The sequence below is a fragment of the Xylocopa sonorina genome, chromosome 10 (genome assembly GCF_050948175.1).
Source record: "Xylocopa sonorina isolate GNS202 chromosome 10, iyXylSono1_principal, whole genome shotgun sequence".
Taxonomy (NCBI): domain Eukaryota; kingdom Metazoa; phylum Arthropoda; class Insecta; order Hymenoptera; family Apidae; genus Xylocopa; species Xylocopa sonorina.
The window spans coordinates 10,000,001-10,019,438 of record NC_135202.1 but is presented as its reverse complement, the minus strand read 5'-3'; the positions used below and the strand labels follow the sequence as shown (position 1 = coordinate 10,019,438).

The following is a 19,438-nucleotide window of genomic DNA, read 5'->3' as shown; positions in this document are numbered from 1 at the left end:
TCTTCATTACAAATCATACAAAATATAAAACATATCTTTCCTATATTCGTCGTGCCTGTGTTGAATCGCAGGCGTTTCGTTAAAATAAAATATAAAATAATACTCAGAAAAATATCTCAAACTTAGGCAGTGTGTTTGTATGTTTTGAAATTAAATTTCTTTTTCTTTTTAATTAATCATTAAGAGAGAGAATGGCGAAAGTACTTTGAAAAAGATAAGTAATCAGCTATTTGAACTAAAATATTTCCTTTTCACGTAATGTGTCAATCCAAAGTACGTAACAAATATATTTCCTTATACCGATATCAGACCTTCTTCAATTAATTTACTTCGAACTAACGGTAACTCCACTTTGTACGTTCTAGATTCTTCATTTGATTCGACAATTTTTATTCTAACATGACTCGCACAGGCGATTAATTCCGAAATTCTTTTTTCTATTTTGGGGGAATATCGTCCGTGGCTATCAGTAGGCGCGATATCTATAAATCATGTTACAATTTATAATAAGTAGCGATAAAATTATAAAAGGTATAAGGTCCAGGAAAGTAAACGATATACTTACTGACAATGTTGCAAAGACTTGCGAGTGCTGCCGGACTTGTAAAATTCTTTGGCATAAGTCTAATGTTTTCATGTTCAACAAACTCGGTGTTTCCAAAGTCAAGAAAGAAAACAGTGCTCGTCGTAGGCGTATAGCTACGTCGAATGCATATTGCGCGGTACCAACTACCTTCGTAAAAAGCGAGACACAATTCGCGCTCACGAGGTATATAGCAATCACTTTGTTCGCAGTACGTAGTCATCTTTAAAAACAATAAATCGGAACATGTATACATATGTGTGTACATATATACTTACATGAATAAGAAGAGTAACAAAGCTGTAGTGATGTTATCATTAAACTAGACTAGACTGTAATAAAATTCATGTAAAAGTAAAAACTACCGTTTCCTGAAGAATTTCATAGACATAAGTCATCAAATCATGATCTAAAGGGCACATGGCATATTTGTAACCATCTTCGATAGAATGCAGTACGAGTACTTCAACGATATCGCCAGTGTTTCCTAAACTTATAGTACTTAAATCATCTTCCATGTAGCATGTCTTATCTGTAATAGAATTTCAATATTAATTTAAACGGTATATATTTAATTAAGATGATCGTTGTTACCATTTTCTGCAATCTCTTTCGTTACTGGCGCAAGTAGTTCCGTTATCCTTTTATTAACATCTTCTCCGTTACGACGTTCAAGATAGACACCATCTTTGGATGGAACGCCATCGAATGTACATATTAGGGGAATTTCACCACCTACTAATTGACATAGATAGTCGTTCGCTTCTTTTGTCATAGGAACATTGTTAGGAACATCTTTCAGGATGATCTTCGTTGTACAAGATCGGAACTTTAAAAATGTTAATAACAATTAAATAAGTACTTTTTCTATTAATAAAATAACAGGTATATTTTTAGATTACTCGACAACATACCTGTTTTAAATTATCGGGCAATATTTTAAGTTTCTTCATATTCGTAACTTCTATATTACCAAAATCAACGTATGCAATTATGATTTTATCGTTTTCTATTTTAGTAACAATCGCACGATAATAATTGTCATCGACATACTGAGCTAACACCATTTGTCCGACAACTGGTGGTTCTTCCAAAGCTGGAGCTATTATAAGCATATAATGGTTTATTTCTACAAATGATTAGTAAACGTTACTTTACTGTTATAATCTTACGTACATGTCTGAGCGAATTTTGCAACAGTTTGCATGATATCATTATAGTATTCTAGTTCTTCGGTATCCAAGGGACGAGCAAATGAAAGAAAGTGATTTCGATAAGCGGTGAGAGATACCTAAAAAGATGATCCTTGTAAAGAATTAATATTTGATAGATTTACTGGTTAGAAGATTACAACCATAATTCACACCTCAGACCCACTTTTCAACTGAGCATATTGTAATCCTTTTTGTTCAGGCATCGGCATCCAATGCTTAACGATACCTTTCGCTGTATCCGAAATTTCTATCTCTATTTTACCTTGTTCGTTATTAACCGCGATCACTTTAAATTCACATTGATCACTTTCCTATAAAATATAGTTAGAAGTGTAGTATATATTACTATACATCAATTACTCTGAAGCTTACTTTAAATTTGTATTTAGCATCAGTTATTTCACACACTGCGCCAAATGCGCAAATATTCAAGAACTCTTCGGAACATGCTACAGTTTTGTCGATTGCCATTACTCTAGCTTCATCTATTATGGCCATTTTTAAAGTTTGATCATTCGACAAAAGATATCCTCTGAGCCAATCGCCGTCCAGTCTGCGACCACAGATCAACTCTCCTACTTGTGGTCTTGAAAATGAAGAATTGTATAAATTTAATTATAATATGTGTTATACATGTTAAATATTAATTATATGCATTAGATAGGACTTACTTGTGAATTGAACGTTCTATTGTTCGTTCACATATCGTCGGCAAATCATTCAATAATTTTTCGTAATCTGATGTCGCATTATTCGGCAACAATGTAACGCCATAAGTATTGTTTTTTAATTCTGCGTGAACTTCTAAAATACCCAGTTCACCAACAGTAACAGTACTTATTACACTTTTCAATTTGTCAGAGATACTTAAAGCTTTATCATCTTTCGAAAGACTGAACATTTTGTCATTTGGAGGAGTTTCTGAGATCACAACATTATCCTTGACTTCTAAAATGTCAGTATTTTTAGTACTATCTCTTTCAACTACTTTTGACATTGATGCTTCATTCTCATTTTCAACTTCAACATTAATTGTCTTGTCAGAATCAATCGATATCATTTTTACTCTTATTACATCCTCGTATGTAAGATTCTTATGTTTCTTCCACGCTTTTTCTGATAAGCGAATTTTAACAGAAAATTGTGGAATATTTTTGCACATATGGATTGCACGAAAATCATTTGTTTCCATGATTTCTTCATTACCATAGTCTATGTAATGTACTTTAAGAGGATCTAAAGATGTAACAACAGCTCTATGCCATATAGTTTCGTATTTTACTGCACACATACTCCCAATAGTTGGTTTTAATTGTGGTGCAGTTTCTGCTTGCAATTGTAGATCTCTCATCAGCATTGTTAAAGCATCCTCATCCTCGACCTTCTGAACCCAAAATTCACGATTTGACTTTACAATTATTTTTACATCTGTGAATTTCGCTTGCGATAAAAATGCATTTTTCGTAAAAGTTATATTTTCTTCCATCTTTTCCACATCATCGATACCAAATTGCCGCTTTTTAATATTTTCGCGATTGTCTAATTTTTTGGGACTTCTAAGAACACTATTGTGGCTTTTCTTTTCGACCGTTGTGTTAAGCGAAGAGTGATCGTGCCCAGGAGTGATTGTATTTCTCTCTATTTCATTTTTCTGATGCATACTTTGAGGATTATTTTGTTCTATGGTTTTAACACGTACATATGTCGTGTCATTATCATTTGCGCTATCGTTAAAGCCTGTCGGGGGCGCATTACTTATAACTTTATCTTTTGAAACATTATGAATAACTTCGTTTAAGTTTGTTATTGCGCTCAATGACCTTTTTGGTCGTCGAAGAGGCATTTGAATACTAGAAACATTTCTGTTAGGTATCTGTTCGTTTGATTTCGATACAGGCATCGAATGCACAGCCGTTACTAGGGCGCTAAAAATAAAATACGAAAATTAAAAAAAAGAAATATTAGAAAATGAATGTTAATCATTCATCGATTGTAAGTATACACATAATACATATATCGCTTGATTGATACATACGGAATGTCTTTACACTCAGTTTTATGTGTTGACCAATCAAGCACTTGGCATGTTCTAGAGCAATAGAATGTATGACATCTCTCACAAGTGAACTTTGCTATCTGTGAACATTTATTGCATGATCCAACTTCATTTGTTAACATATCTACACCATATTGATAGAGACCCTATTACATTTAATTACACATTATTAGACCATTGATGAGAAGTATACTTTTTTTTTTTAATTTCTCTATGGTGTTTTACTTACATTAGTACGTTTCTCATATACTTTACTAATACAGTTATGAACATCAGGATCAGGGTCTGGGATTTCATACATAGTATAACCACGGCCGAGTGAAACATGTCTCTTACCATCTTGGCTAATAGTTAACTGACCCCTAAATATTATCGAAATGATTTTATGATAAAGTCCATAAATGCTTTACTATAATTTTTAATACAGTATTTTATGCTCTTCAAAATATTATGTGTTCTTTTCCACTTAAATTTTGAATAGTACCTTGCCCACAATGTGTTCGCGCTCGCATAAGGCTCTGCATTCTCGTATGGATTATACGTCTGTGGGTCAGAAGGATATGGATATAATAAATCGTTGTTTGTCGTGTATGTATACCTTGGAAGTCCTGGATTTGGTTCAACCTTTTTAAATACATCCAAAGGATTCCCTCGTCCTCTTGCTTCTACCCTATATACGTTTACAATTTCTATTTCACATAAATCATGTTCGAATCGTGTTTCAAATGTTCGTACTTACATGGGCTTATTCGTTACTGTAATATTGTTTGCATTATGATTTATATATTGTTCCGTATCTTTAACGGAAAGTGTGTTAGTAACTTTATCTCTTTCTCTAGCAAATGATACTTTCAAACGCAGTGGTGGTACATTATGTAAATCCTTTATCGCCCTTTCTGCTTCAAGGAATGTATTATAAGTAATATAAGCCCAGTTAGTATTTGGACAATGAAAATGTCCTTTGACTTCTCCATACTGATTAAAGATTTGTAATAGTCCAATCTAAAGTATTAATTTACAATACATTATATGCTCTCTTTATTTACGTTATAACAATTTTACGTACCGCATTTAGCTCTCCAGGCAGATTGCTTACAAATAGTGTAAATTCTTCCCTGAAAACATATGAAAATTAAGAAGCACATTTTATTTTATTCAGAAATCGAAAAATATCTAAAGGCTTGAAAGAACACGTGTGCATACAATAACATCAAAGGAAATCGGTTACTTAATAGCAAACGTGTTCGTTGTTACTGCGTAATAAGAAAAAATAGATACAGGATAAAATAATAAGAAACACGTGGCAAAAATTGAAATGGTCGATCTCGAAGTAAAGTTAGTCTATTAAAACGTTTTTATCTTACCTGTTCGGCGATCTATCGTTTGTTGCGGTATTGGTTTCATATTCCATTGTTTCGTTATTAATATCACTTGCTGCGGTGCCGAATGGGGGTTTATAAAAATTTACACGTGTGTGCATATTAATTTTTATAAACGTATCCCGTACAACACGGACGAGAAGTATTTAGTTGTTAAATACCCGAGACTCTGATAACCAGGAGAGTACTATCGTTCCGCAAAAAAGACTTCAAACCGACTATATATATAATGGCTACCTTCAGCCAAGCAGTTCGACGATATCATATATCATTCAATTAAAACCTGAACAGAACTGGTTATATCGTATTACAAAGATTATGAAATAAAATAAAAAATCCTTGCTACATTAACTGAAAGAAACCGCTACCTTTCTATCCCGACAGCAGAGGCAAAATAGAATTTGTTCTGAATCGTTCGTGTTTTATTTCCATCGGGATGATCAACACGTGTTTTTAGATTGATCCTGTTTGAAATGTTCCTCGCTATAAATGAAAATATAATAACGCGTAAAATATATGTAGTATATTCGTAATATATTCGTTTACTCCTGTTGGCTCGTTGCTAGGCTTACGTGTAATTTTAATAAAACACTACGCGCGTTAATGCACGAACGAGGAAATTGCGAGCGAATGAATAGGCCAATTCGAGGGATTTTATTTCTCGCGGCTTTTCGATGCGAGAAAACGTGCGCTACGTTTGAATGTCTATGCACAGGATATATTTCATGGTGTATTTAGCTTCACCCGTGTTCTCATCACCGTGATAATATTGTAGCGCTAGCCATCCTTCCTCCGCGTTATAGTTGTGTTAGATGTCAAGATAGAAGAGCCTTGTATTTTACTCGCACAACAAACGTGCGAATCGAAATGTAATTAGTGTATATACGTATCTTGTTATAATAAGTTGTTAATTAAAGTGACAATGGCATGGGAGCAAGTTAAAGAACATTTCGGAGTAGGTGAGAGATAAATTGTTGAATATTACACTAATTTAGCCTTAGTAAGATCTAACATCCTGGGAGGTGCCCCAACCAGATAAAATTTTAGTTCTCGTTTTGGCGCGCGAAACATCAATTTAGAATAATCGAGCCACCAGACGAATGTCGGATATGATTATTTTATTAGTATCGTTCGAAAACGTTTGATCGATCCGCGATTATTGTTGTAAACAATTTATAATTGTTCACGACATTATTTACATAACAATTATACGATATGTACGTCCACCGTAATGTTATTTAACGTTTTTTGGCGTGAATCACATTTTTTTTCCTCCTTTTTTCGTTTCCGTTAATTGAAATATCGAAACGTTAATTCGTGCTGAAAACGACGCCTGTCTAAGCTTAGCTGATGATTTGTTATCACATAGCGATTCACAACTTTGCACATGGGTCTCCCTGTGCATTGCAATTGTCCGTCGGAGAAATGGTGCATATATTTGAAGAGTGCGGAGATTGGTACTACGGACGTAGTAAACTGACAGGAGCATGCGGGATTTTCCCAAAATCTTATATACATATCCAACAGCAATCGGTGAACATGGACTGTCTGATACACGAAATTACTAATGTTTTGAGAGAATGGGGACATCAATGGAAATATCTATATGTGGTACGTATATCTTGTAATTGGATATATTATGTTTACAAAATAAAACACTTTTTGCGTCTTAGTAGGTCACAATTACGATATTAACGTGATTCTTTTTGTTTATAGATGCATTCGAAACATTTTAGAACGATGCAACAACAGATTTTAGAGTTAATAGAATACAGAAGCAAAATTTTAAGCGGCACATTGACGGTAGATGAGTTAAAGGATATGAAAAGATTAGCAACAGCCAGAATTGATACTGGTAATCAGTTATTGGGTATGGACATGGTTGTCCGCGATGATCAGGGGAATGTTCTTAATCCTGAAGAAACTAGTACAATTCAATTATATTATCATCATGAAACAGCTGCAGAAAGGATAAGGAAGGCAGCTAATGATACAAAACAGAAGCCTTTAAAACCACAAGCACCAGTATACTCACATATCTTTTTTGTTAGCGTAAGAAATTTTGTATGTAAAATGGCAGAAGATGTAGAATTGTTATTAACTTTGTACGATGGTCGGGAAATGAAAGCGATCACTGAAAATTATGTAGTGTTTTGGAGTAAAGAGGGACTCGCCAGGGACATAGATCAGCTGCACAATCTTCGAGTTTTATTCACAGATCTTGGTTCTCGAGACTTGACCAAGGACAAAGTTTACTTGGTTTGTTATGTGATCAGAATAGGAGGTATGGAGGCTAAAGATGCCGATCACCGGCGCTCGAGCGTGGCACAAATTAATCAAAAAAATACCAAGAACACTGAAAATATGAGAAGACCATTTGGCGTTGCAGCAATGGATATTACTTCGTATATCAATGGTAAACACGAAGGTGATCCTGATCATCATCATTTTATACCGTTTGTACAGTAAGTTTGAAATTTTACTTAAATGTATATCAAGTGCTTTTCATATTCCAATCAATAGGAAGACATAAGTGTTATGTTTATAGTGTTTTATTTAGTCAGCGACTTTGCGCAAGTACTCATTGTACATCGCAATCTCGGAAAATGCTATATACAGTAAAGCTGGATCTATTTTGTTGGCTTCCTTTAATTATTTCAGATGTTGTGAGAAAGAAAGTTTGGATGGTACATTGCGTAGGATTCTTTCTCAGAAAGAAACAAATATTCAAAAATCTGGTAATGGGAGCAGTGGTAACTTTGCTGGTGGTCAGGGTTTATGGGCTAGTTTAAAATTACTTCGAGGTGATCCAAAACAAGTAAGTAGAAAATTTATTTGAAGAAAAAGAAGGAAGCAAATTGAAAGCATGTGTATAAAATATGTGGTATTCAGGTACGCGACGAAAACCCGCATTTAGTACTTGGTAATGTTGCTATTGCAAGAAAAATGGGATTTCCTGAAGTTATATTACCGGGTGATGTGAGGAACGATCTGTACCTCACGTTAATCAGTGGTGAATTTAATAAAGGATCAAAGTCTACAGATAAAAATGTTGAAGTTACGGTTGGTATTATTTAACATTTATCGATTTTTTTAATTACACATTACTGATTTATTTTTTTGGCAGGTAAAAGTGTGCAATGAGTTTGGTGTGCCTATACCAGGAGTTATGACATTAGGCGGTGGAGCCTCACCAATCGATGAATATCATAGCGTTATTTATTACCATGAAGATAAGCCTAGATGGTGTGAAACATTTAAAATTGCTGTACCTATTGAGGAATTTAAACAGGCACATCTAAAATTTACATTCAAACATCGCAGTTCAAACGAAGCAAAGGATAAAATCGAGAAACCTTTCGCATTAAGTTACGTTAAATTGATGCAGCGTAACGGAACAACATTGCAAGATATACAACACGAGCTGTTAGTTTATAAGTTAGATCACAAGAAATACGAGGAAACTGATATTTCATATTTGAAATTGCCGTCGACAAGAGGCGATTTGGTAAACTTATGTCAAATCAAAATTAAATTGTTTTCTCTCGTGTATAAATATTGTAAGACTGTAAGACATTTTTTCCCTTAGATGGAACTGAATGTTGAAAAAAAGCCAACATTGGGAGCACTTACCTTAAGCAGTAAAGACAATTTTTTAATAGCGACTAATATTTGTTCAACAAAATTAACGCAAAACGTAGATCTACTGGGCTTATTAAATTGGGCATCACACAATACAGATTTGAAAGAATCTTTGACTGCCTTGATGAAAGTCGATGGTGAGGAAGTAGTCAAGTTTTTGCAGGTCAGTAAACTTTCTATATTCGAAAGTAAATAATAAGTATTAGATTGTTACAAATTTCATTATGCAAACTTTTTTTTTTAGGATGTTTTAGATGCTTTGTTCAATATATTAATGAGTAATTCAGATAGTGACGTTTATGACGACATGGTATTCGAATGCTTATTGTATATTATTGGTCTTGTATCCGACAGAAAGTATCAACATTTTCAACCAGTGTTGGATTTATATATTTCTGAGAGTTTTTCTGCAACGCTTGCGTACAAAAAATTAATCGCAGTATTACGTAAACGCATAGACAATGCAACTAATAACGATGGGCAAGAACGCGACATACTGCTTAAAACAATGAAAAGTCTTCAATATTGTATGAGATTTGTCGTAGAATCCCGTCTTCTGTTCACAGCGTATGTATTCATTTTTAGTTCAAATTGCATTACGGCGATTATTGCTTGTATTAAAATACTTATTTTACGATACAGGTTAAACCAAGATGAAGAGGAGTTTTCTCAAACTTTGACAGAGTTGCTGAGATCTATTGTCGAACTCATGAGACATGAAACAGACAGTACCTTATTAGTTCAAGGGGCATGTCTTAAATATTTGCCAACTACAATACCTCATTTATTGCGAGTGTACAGCGGCAAACAGTTGAGCACAATTCTGACCGATTTATTAGTTACTTTACCAGTAGGAAGATTGACTAAGCAGAAAATGATGACGGTGAACGATATTGTTCATAGTCCCCTTTTTTTGAACGCGGAATGCAGAGCAATTCTGTTACCTAGAATCACGATTTTAGTTCGTGATTTATTAGAAGCTAAAGAGGAGGTAAGATATGCAATTAATCATTGTGATCTATTATTAATTCTAGCGTGACGAAAGAGAATTGTTACTCATAAAAGTGTATACAAAATAATTAAGAAATACCGTACCTTAGTGTACGTATATACTGATGAATTTTCAAAAATATATAAAAGCCTTTTTTGAGTAACGACATTTTTATCAGAGCTTCGTTCATATTAATGTTCGTATAATAAAGCTTTTAAATGGATATATGTTGCATACCTGTGTTGTCTTCGTTTCAATCATTTAAATTAAAATGTGAGCGGAGCTTTTTATTTGCATTTACGAAGTCTTTCATTCACAACTTGTGAATAGTGTCATATTTGTGCTTTCCGTGCAGCCTGACATCCTCCCGCCACGCATCTTTCTGTGAACTTCATCAACATTATTCTCTAAACTAGGATGTCTTTATTTTTGTAATAGTCCAACCTTAGATAAAGACCAATTGTAAGCTATATACAGTATTATTGTATAGTGCATTATTAATTAACACTTGGTGATTTCGAAATTAAAATGGCAAAGAAAAAAGAATATGATGAAATCAAAGGCATCCTCTGTAAGATTTGTACTACAGCATGAGAATCAAATTGCATTTCTAATTTCTGATATAGCATGTAAACATAAAATAATATCTCCAATTTATCCAAGTATATTCGCGAAATTAAAATTATTTCTCGTGCAATCATTTGTATCTCTTTTCATTCTATTCAACGAATTACAAGCAAACATATTCTCAGAGCAGGAAACGCGGGATAATTAATTGGAAAATTGAAAAAAGAATCTTCATCGTGATTCCCGTATCTATTGTAGTTTCTGCAGCCCTTCTGAACTGTTCTATTCGCTTGGGAACACTGCATTCTTCTTGCATGCAGTCTTATAACGCAATTTCTCCTAGGTGATGGACAATATTAAGGATGTAACTGTAAAATTTTTGTTCTTCTTTTCTATTTTCATTTATTGTTTAATGCACAAATTGGCATTATATTCTAACTAACATAGGGCTGTTTCATTTTTTGTGTTTGGTTTGGTTTTGGTTGTTGGCCTATAAAAAGGGGCTGTCAAGTACGCCTGGGAAAAGCGTGGCGAAGGTAGCCAGGCTGCTCGGCGAAAATCGTCATCGGCTCAACCAGCACCGTGGTGACAATGAAGAGGTAATTGTTGAGAAATACACAGTGGTGAACTCGAGCGTAACTTGCAAGTAAATTTTCATGGATTATCGACACGGTGAATTACTAAAATGATATATGAGAGATACACTGATCCACTTTGTGATAAGTATTTTATGTTAGATTTTCAGGAATGGTGTTTATTGTCGTGTTGTTTAATTTTTGTTTCTTTTTTTTTCTAATTGGTTTCACAAGGATGTTCGTAGATTACCTACAACGATGACGAGAAATATGTTTTTTGTTGTTGTATGTTCGTACAGGGAGAATTGTGTGTCAAGATTTTGTCTGATATCTTGGAATTAACATTTAGAAAAGATATAGGAAGCACTGTGCAAGATGTGAAAGAGATTATGCTCACTGCTCTGAGGACGATCATACAAACAGTTATATCAATGGATAGGGAAAATCCGTTGGTGGGAAATATAGTTTCAGTTATGCTAGCAATATTCAGGTAAAATATGGAAATAGGGAACATTGAACTATGTAAATTTAAGAGTAACGTTTTGTAATTGAGCAAGAGATTAACGAGAATAGAGATTAACATTGAATATTTCTATTTCAGACAAATGACGCAACATCATTATGAAATATATATCAGTCATTTCGGAACTAAATTTGATTTACTTGATTTCCTTATGGAAATATTATTGGTATTCAAAGACCTGGTATCGAAAAGCGTATTTCCAGGAGACTGGTGTGAAATGATTATGCTTCAAAATAGTATAATTTTGAAATCGTTACGTTATTTCTCGGGTACAATTAGAGATTATTTTTTCATCGACTTCGAGCAGCAAGCTTGGTCGAACTTTTTTCATTGTGCAATCGCTTTCTTAACCCAGCCAGCTTTACAATTAGAAACATTCACGCCATCAAAACGCAATCGTATTGTTTCACGTTATAATGATATGCGCAGGTATATATTACATAAATGTTGTTTTATATTAATGTCAAATTTATACGATATTGGTATATTAATGTTTGCTTTCTTTATAGAGAAACAGCGTTCGAAATACGATCAATGTGGTTCAATTTGGGACAGTATAAAATATTATTTGTTCCAGCTCTGGTTGGAGCAATATTAGAAATGGCATTAATTCCAGAGAGTGAATTAAGAAAGGCGACCATACCTATATTCTTTGACATGATGCAATGCGAATTTTATACCTCGCGTATGGTCGAAGGATATGGTGATACAAAACGTGAACCAACACATATAAAAGCCAATTTTACAGAGTATGAGAACGAAATGATCGCGAAACTAGATATACTGGTATATCGTAGTGTGTATATTAAATGTATTTGCTTATTTAGCAATGCAATTTACGTAACACATTTCAATAGGTTGAAGGAGGACGGGGTGATGAACAATTTCGTTTACTTTGGATTCAAGTAATGGGTGACCATTGTGAAAACCACTCGACCATGCGAGAACAAGGATTACGGTTTGTTGATACGGTAGCCAAACTTATGGAACGCCTACTACAGTATCGTGATATTATTCACGCAGAGTCTCAGGAACATAGGATGTTATGTATCGTAAATTTGCTAGAATTTTATTCTGAAATAAATAGAAAAGAAATGTATATTAGGTGCGTATATACATGTGTAATTAACAAGGGAAAAACGTTTTAAGAACTAGGTGTATTAATCCATTCGCGATCATGTAAATTACTCAGCTCAACGTACATTGTACGAGTCGATATAAAATTATATTTGTCTTACAGATATGTGAATAAGCTTTGCGAGCTGCATTTAGAGTGTGACAATTACACCGAAGCAGCGTATTCTTTAAAGCTTCATAGTCAATTGCTGAAATGGAGTGATCAATCATTACCACCGCTGTTAAGATCGCATAGATATTTAGAGTGTCAAACGCATCGCGAATTAAAAGAAGCATTATATAATCATATGATCGAATACTTCGATAAAGGCAAAATGTGGGAATGCGCTCTTGCAGTGTGTAAAGAGTTAGTCGCACAGTACGAGGAAGAAACGTTCGATTATTTACAGCTCTCTGTACTATTGAAGCGCATGGCCAAGTTTTATGACTCTATAGTGAAACAATTAAGGCCAGAGCCTGAGTATTTTAGAGTAGCCTATTATGGTCGTGGTCATCCGGCATTTTTACAAAATAAGGTAATCTCAACAAAAATCAGTACATACAGTATTCCTTTAGGTAACTTAAAGTCCAATTATCCTGTAGGTGTTTATTTATCGTGGAAAGGAGTATGAACGACTCAGCGATTTTTGTTCGCGGACATTAAATCAGCTACCAAACGCAGAACAGATGAATAGACTATCTCCGCCAACTACGGAAATGCTTGAATCTAATCATCAGTATGTTCAAATTAACAGGGTAGATCCATTAATGGATGAAAAACGGCATCGGCTTAGCGGGAAACCCATTACAGCGGAAGCGGTGTTAAGGTAACAAATATAACTCGATGTTGAACAAGTTTTTAATGAAATCGAAAATTTCTTTCTATAATTGTATACATTTAAGGTATCATCGAGTGAATGATGTTCAACGTTTTCGGTTTTCGAGGCCAGCGCCAAAGAAAGATTTGACCTCAACTGCTGTCAATTCTGGCGATAAAGAGAAAGAAACGAGTACTGTTACCAATAACGAGTTTGCCTCGTTATGGTTGGAAAGAACAGTACTTGTCACGAGTCATCCTTTACCAGGCATTCTTCGATGTTTCCCTGTTACATCTAGCGAAACATATTTAGTTAGCCCCCTTCGTAACGCAATCGAGACAATGGAAGCCACGAATACTACTTTAAGAGATTTAATATTAGCACACAAAGCTGACAATAACCTTCCATTAAATCCGCTTAGTATGAAACTCAATGGTATATTAGATCCAGCAGTCATGGGTGGTATAGATAATTATGAGAAGGCATTTCTCAATCCGGAATATCGCAATACTCATCCAGATGAAAGTTCCGATCTTTTGAAATTGGAGCGATTAATCGCTGAACAAATTCCATTACTGGGCGTTGGTGTACAATTACATAAACTACGCGCTCCCCCCGAATTGACTCCGTTTCATCATCGTTTAGAACAATGTTTCGCGTCGATGCGAAACCAAGTAGAGGCCAAGTATGGGAAGAAGGTAAGTAAAGGTATGATCACATTGTTAAAACTGTTCAGACTTAAACTTTATTGAATTGCAGTCCTGTGATCTACAAGTTGAAAGTATAACTCAGCCTGTTACCATGAGACGAAACCAAGCTTTGAGAGGCGAGAATCATCGATTATCAGAATCAAATATTATAAATTCAGAGTAGGTGTTATACGTGTATATATATTTACTTGTATAATCTGCTGAAAATATTGCCACTATTCGTACTAACACTACTTCCGCGCATTTGTTACCTCGTTATCAAATTATATTAATTTCGGTATGGGATTGTAATTAAATTTGTTTTAAATCATTTTATTATACCATAAAGATTGATACGCATGTAAGAAAATAACACATTTCATATAAGATGAAAATTGAGATGTTACGTGGTTACTTTGCAATTATCTCGTTCAGCTGTGGAACTCACTCCAGGGTATCCTCTCTCACAAGATCCCAAGTCGCAACGTTCAAGTCGCTCGCACCATTCAATTTTAACAACAGTACACCATCATCTGGTAACCAAAACGTCAGTTTGTCAAGGTAAAGATATTAGAATGATGATGTACAGAAACCCTAGTAGCCTCGATCACCAATTACAGTACACAGTTTTGCAATTAGTACAATTAGCTATATGATTAAACTGATGATTTATACAAGGACTGCCAAATTTAAAAAGAGAAATCTAAGAAATATTTGTTAAAATTTGATATTACTTCCACTTTACAAATGAAAAACTATTAGAATAATGTATGTATATAATTTCAGGAATTTTGCCATTGGAACTGATAAACATAATATCCTATTATCCTTTCTCCGTACCTAGCAGTTTTTGTACATATACACATGTGTATATATGTATATATGTACACATTATTATTTATGCCTTATTTAATATTTTTGTTAATCTTTTTTGTGGTTAGTATGTGGATTAGTTTATCGTTTAAAACATTTTCTTTTTACTTAACCAACGCATATGTACAACACACACACACACACACACACACACACATATATATATATATATATATATATATATATATATATATATATATATGCTTCAAAAATATTATATTTATACAATTACATTTTCTTCTTCTTCTGTTCTATTCTTTGTCTGCATGATATTTTTTTGTATTACTTATTATATTACCATGTTTGTCCTTGGGTAAAACGAGTTCAATAACACGACGACTTATAATTGCTAAATAGGTAAATAACAAGCTATTATGTTAGCGTAGTATTAATAGTATGATAGTAATATGAGTATCCGTACAAAATAGAATTAGTAACAAAACTTATTGTTGTATAGGAACTCTTCGATACGTTCGCACATATTGTCAACCGCGTCTCTGCAGAAGGCATTAGGAAGTCCAAGTCCGGGTACGAATAAGAAGAAAGATTCAAAACGGAGAAGCTCACGTAAAAGTGACTCGTGTGCATCGACAAAAAGTGACCAGTCGACGAGTCAATGGTATACTACAACAGATGTATCAACACAACATATGTCGATGCCTGCCACTCCATTAATGTCTAGTTATCCTACTACTCCAATATTTGAACTTCGTCAAGAGGTAACATCTCGTGTTATACATAGCAAAAGGCATTACTGTAAAACGTTTAGATCTGGAATGCGGGAAAGCATGGAAGAGAGAGCTGATGGCTTTGAGCGTCTTAAACTGCCACCCTTTACTGTAGTTTAGTTAATGTGGCCAGCAATAATTAATGATAGTACAATTCTTTTGCAGCTAACACCAAAGCGTCCATTGCGATCAGAAGTAGAGAAGGAAAGAAGAATAAGCAATCGCTTATCTGGGCAATCTCAACATTATTTAAGAAATGTAAACAACGGCACGGATTCCAGTAGTATAGGTAAAGGAAACAGGGACAGTATTGGCACCACAGATAGCACAGCATCCGAGGATGATCCACCGCCGCCTTTACCTGTAAAAACTCGCGAAGCTGATTACTGCAATCTGCCAGAGGAATTGCCTGTACAGCATTGCGGAACAGGTAGCTTAAATAATTTTAACAGATCTCTAGGTCAGTGGTCGAAAACCAAACTTCCAACCCCGACAGACGATCTTGACATTCAAACGAAACCACCCACTCCACCACCGAAGCCAAAAAGACCACCTTATAGCTTGAACAAACTTCTGCTTCCTTCAGACGTAGATAATTTTAGTCAAGACCCGTCCGTAACTTGATTCAGATTATTCTACAATCGTGTACGTCTTGCCAGTATACTGAAAGCCACGTATAGTAGTAATTTATATAGACTTCAATTTTACAGTAAGGAATTAGAAAGTTACCATTTACATTTTTTGTTTCGCGTACCTTTCTTTTGTTAGTAGGAGAATATCTATTCGTTGTTAAGATACATAAAAGATTACATAATAACTGAAACATATTTTCAGTGACATGACAAATATATTGAGAATTAGGTTTACATTGAGATAAAACAATTCGCACATTTTTCTCTATTCTATCCGGGTGTAAAACTCTCTTTCGAAGAAAATACATACGCGTTATTATTAGAGATGATAAAGATATGACTTTAAGAAATTTTCGCAATTTTTGTACTTTTTGTACTTTTTCACAGTGAAACACATTTATGCTCTAAATTTTTCACTTGATATTTTATATACGAAATGTAAGTTCTAAAGATATCCTTGTATTCACAAACGTTAGCTAATATATAGCGCGCGTATTAACTATAATAATGCCATTGACGTCAAAGTCTTTCACGTATTATAAAAGACTTTACCATTTATTGTAAGACATACATACATGTTAGGTATGCATAATATGCTTATTAAGAAGCAGATATTACAATGTTTACTGCGTATTTTTATAAATTTTTATAGTGCAGGTTTTTACAGGATATTCACTGTAGTAAATTTTGTAGTAACTTTTTGAACAAGTTTTACTGTTATTGTTGCCAATCTTTTTCAACATAAAAAAAGTTTAGGAAACTGTTTTTAAATTTCAAATACTTTTTTATGTCTGTTCTTCGCTTCTAATGCTCGATTTTATAACGTTACTAATACCGAAGCACTACTACCTAAGCATTACCAGTCTATTGTGATTTAGTAGTGTAGATTAGAAATTTATTTTATAAATCAGTTAACAAGGTAGCATTTTTACAAATATTAAATTATTTAAAACAATGGAGAGATGTAATTTTATACAATTTTTAGAACAAACAAAAATGCGTCATTTTATGCAAGCAACGCACTTAATATATCGTAGACTTTATAGTGTACTTTTGTTTATTATACTTCTATATACAATATCATGACAAATTATTTTTAAATGAAACAAATTTTTACGTATATCCTCATATAACTATAAAAATTTGTCGTAAAGCACTACATCGTTTGATTAAATATCTCTACAGCCGCACGCATAATAGGCTTGTAAACGTAAAGACAAACATATCTTTTCTCGATTACAAATTATCATACTATTATTTTAATCGCAATTATTTTATGAGTCTCATACCAAAGAGATTAGTGCTTTATTTATTTTTATTGAAATAAGTTTTAAGGAATACTATTTAAGAAATGTTACATCTCATATATTACTCGTATAAAATACAGATAAATAAAGCCGATGTCCTTTTAATTAAAGACGAACAAAAAAATTATTACGATTATGCAAATTTAGTTTCAGTTGGCTTCTTAGTGTTCACTTCGGTAAGAAAAAGTGAATCTATCGCGAATCCGCATTTATCGTGCCATTTATTTTCGTCGCAGTGTTCGTAATTAATGCCCGCGATTAATTTTAATTTAATTTAGGTGTCAATGTAATAACGTTAAACATCAAAATTAAAATTTATTTACTGTTATATATAATACATGGGATCTTTTTATATTTAACATTATAACAATACTTTCTTAGTATTATTTTAAATATAAAAAAGTTAAAGAGCTATTGCAGTCTTATACAAATATTATAAAAATTAGAAATTACAATGTTTTATTTCAGTCAGAATTTTACAATATTCGACAAGTAGTATCGGATTGTTTTCCATCCTTGTCCTCACTAATGTTAGTCGTTGCCGTCGCTTGTGGAACATTTGTATTTATTGAACTTTGAGCATCTAAAGACTTCTTTAAAAATGAAAAATATTTTTAATCTATTACATGTACACATACAAATATTGAAAAGATACAGGATGCTACTACTAAAACATAAAAGAACATGCTGATGTCTCCTGCTTCCGTAAATATTTATCTGATTTCAAAAGTACATTCTGTTGTTCCATCTCTGATGATAATTGGATTCCTCTCTTACAAAAAAAAAGATTATATTTAAATATATTTCATTGTTACTCTTTTATTCTTGAAAATCATACCGTATTCGTTTCAATATTTTTCATTTATTCATTTAGTTTTGATTTAATCTTGGATATAATGTGCCCTCAAAATCAAAGGATGAATTAGTAGGCTGTTGCAAGCAAAATTATTAGTTACTTTTTTATTCCAACATAAATGATACTTTGATTTTATTTCATTGCCTTACCTGAGTAGTTCTCCATTGGGCATTTGTGTTAGGGGGATGTGTAGTTGCTGTTGAAGCATTTGGCTTACTGTTTTCATTATTTCTGAAGTCATATGAACAACATGATGTGAAATGGTTATAAGCACCACATTTTTCACATTTAACACCCCAAGCAGGACAGGCTTGTCTAGGATGTCTCTGATTACATTTTTTGCAGTTCCACTTTTTATATTGATTAGGATTTTTAGGTTCATTGGGGACTTTGTTGTTATGATTCTGAGACAGATGCTCATCATAAATTGATGCTAATTTTAACAAGTTAAGATTTTCTTCATTTAGCAACTTGTCTAATAGGTGTTTATCGTTTGTTTCTGCAATTATTTTGTCTCGAACTAAGCTGTCCATCAGTTTTCCGAAATTACATGTTGCTGCTTTTTTCTGTGAAAGAAAAAGGAAAGAAAAGTTCCAAATTGTATTAAATTAAAAAACATGCAAGCATTAAAGATTTCAAGTAACTCACTTTTAAATCTATGATATAATCTTTTATAGTTACATTAGCTCTTTTAACAGAGTTAAAGAAATAATATCTTTGTTGAACTTCGTTTTTTTGTGGTTTAAAGAATTTGTCAAGTCTTTGCAGCAATATATTTATGTCGTCCCTTTCCTTTGAATCCGTAACAATCTTTCCTATTATATCTTGGCCAAATTGTCCAATGTGAGTTGTCAGTATTAAAGCTTGTAAAGCCTTTGATTTGCTTATG

At 33.5% G+C, this 19,438-nt stretch overlaps 3 protein-coding genes across 7 annotated transcripts in view; 1 reads left to right on the top strand and 2 right to left on the bottom strand.

Annotated features, from left to right (window-relative positions):
• Positions 1 to 165: 165 nt before the first annotated feature.
• On the bottom strand, positions 166 to 5,264 carry Vret (vreteno). The gene is made up of 15 exons (XM_076902953.1): positions 5,218 to 5,264; positions 4,920 to 4,968; positions 4,593 to 4,855; positions 4,338 to 4,523; positions 4,083 to 4,215; positions 3,833 to 3,999; positions 2,469 to 3,722; positions 2,170 to 2,383; positions 1,950 to 2,108; positions 1,760 to 1,874; positions 1,498 to 1,685; positions 1,178 to 1,412; positions 949 to 1,115; positions 566 to 806; positions 166 to 482 (listed from the first exon to the last, which is right to left on the bottom strand). Exons 1-15 carry the CDS (start codon positions 5,262 to 5,264, stop codon positions 295 to 297), a joined length of 3,606 nt encoding a protein of 1,201 aa, XP_076759068.1. The 3' UTR covers positions 166 to 294.
• A 702-nt stretch (positions 5,265 to 5,966) lies between these two features.
• Mbc (dedicator of cytokinesis protein myoblast city) lies at positions 5,967 to 18,028 on the top strand. 5 transcript variants are annotated; one of them, XM_076903476.1, is made up of 21 exons: positions 5,968 to 6,191; positions 6,602 to 6,843; positions 6,949 to 7,697; positions 7,894 to 8,050; positions 8,125 to 8,295; positions 8,360 to 8,740; positions 8,822 to 9,037; positions 9,119 to 9,441; positions 9,517 to 9,865; positions 10,933 to 11,031; positions 11,307 to 11,497; positions 11,609 to 11,959; positions 12,040 to 12,316; positions 12,388 to 12,635; positions 12,771 to 13,182; positions 13,250 to 13,473; positions 13,550 to 14,162; positions 14,224 to 14,333; positions 14,607 to 14,714; positions 15,484 to 15,745; positions 15,920 to 18,028. In XM_076903476.1, exons 1-21 carry the CDS (start codon positions 6,155 to 6,157, stop codon positions 16,376 to 16,378), a joined length of 5,979 nt encoding a protein of 1,992 aa, XP_076759591.1. In that variant the 5' UTR covers positions 5,968 to 6,154; the 3' UTR covers positions 16,379 to 18,028. The 5 variants fall into 5 exon arrangements, with proteins under 5 accessions (XP_076759594.1, XP_076759591.1, XP_076759590.1 ...); XM_076903475.1 differs by having other exon boundaries at positions 14,589 to 14,714; XM_076903479.1 differs by lacking the exons at positions 15,484 to 15,745; positions 15,920 to 18,028 and adding an exon at positions 14,940 to 15,110 and having other exon boundaries at positions 5,967 to 6,191; positions 14,589 to 14,714.
• Positions 18,029 to 18,529: 501 nt separating this feature from the next.
• The window catches only part of LOC143427881 (uncharacterized), a 2,259-nt gene continuing 1,350 nt past the window's right edge, over positions 18,530 to 19,438 (bottom strand). The window contains exons 2-4 of the mRNA XM_076902368.1: positions 19,198 to 19,438; positions 18,699 to 19,115; positions 18,530 to 18,623 (exon numbers count right to left, since the gene is read on the bottom strand). The exon at positions 19,198 to 19,438 is cut by the window's right edge and continues 371 nt beyond it. Coding sequence (XP_076758483.1) covers positions 18,564 to 18,623; positions 18,699 to 19,115; positions 19,198 to 19,438 — 718 coding nt within the window. The 3' untranslated portion in view covers positions 18,530 to 18,563. The remainder of the gene's footprint in view (positions 18,624 to 18,698; positions 19,116 to 19,197) is intronic.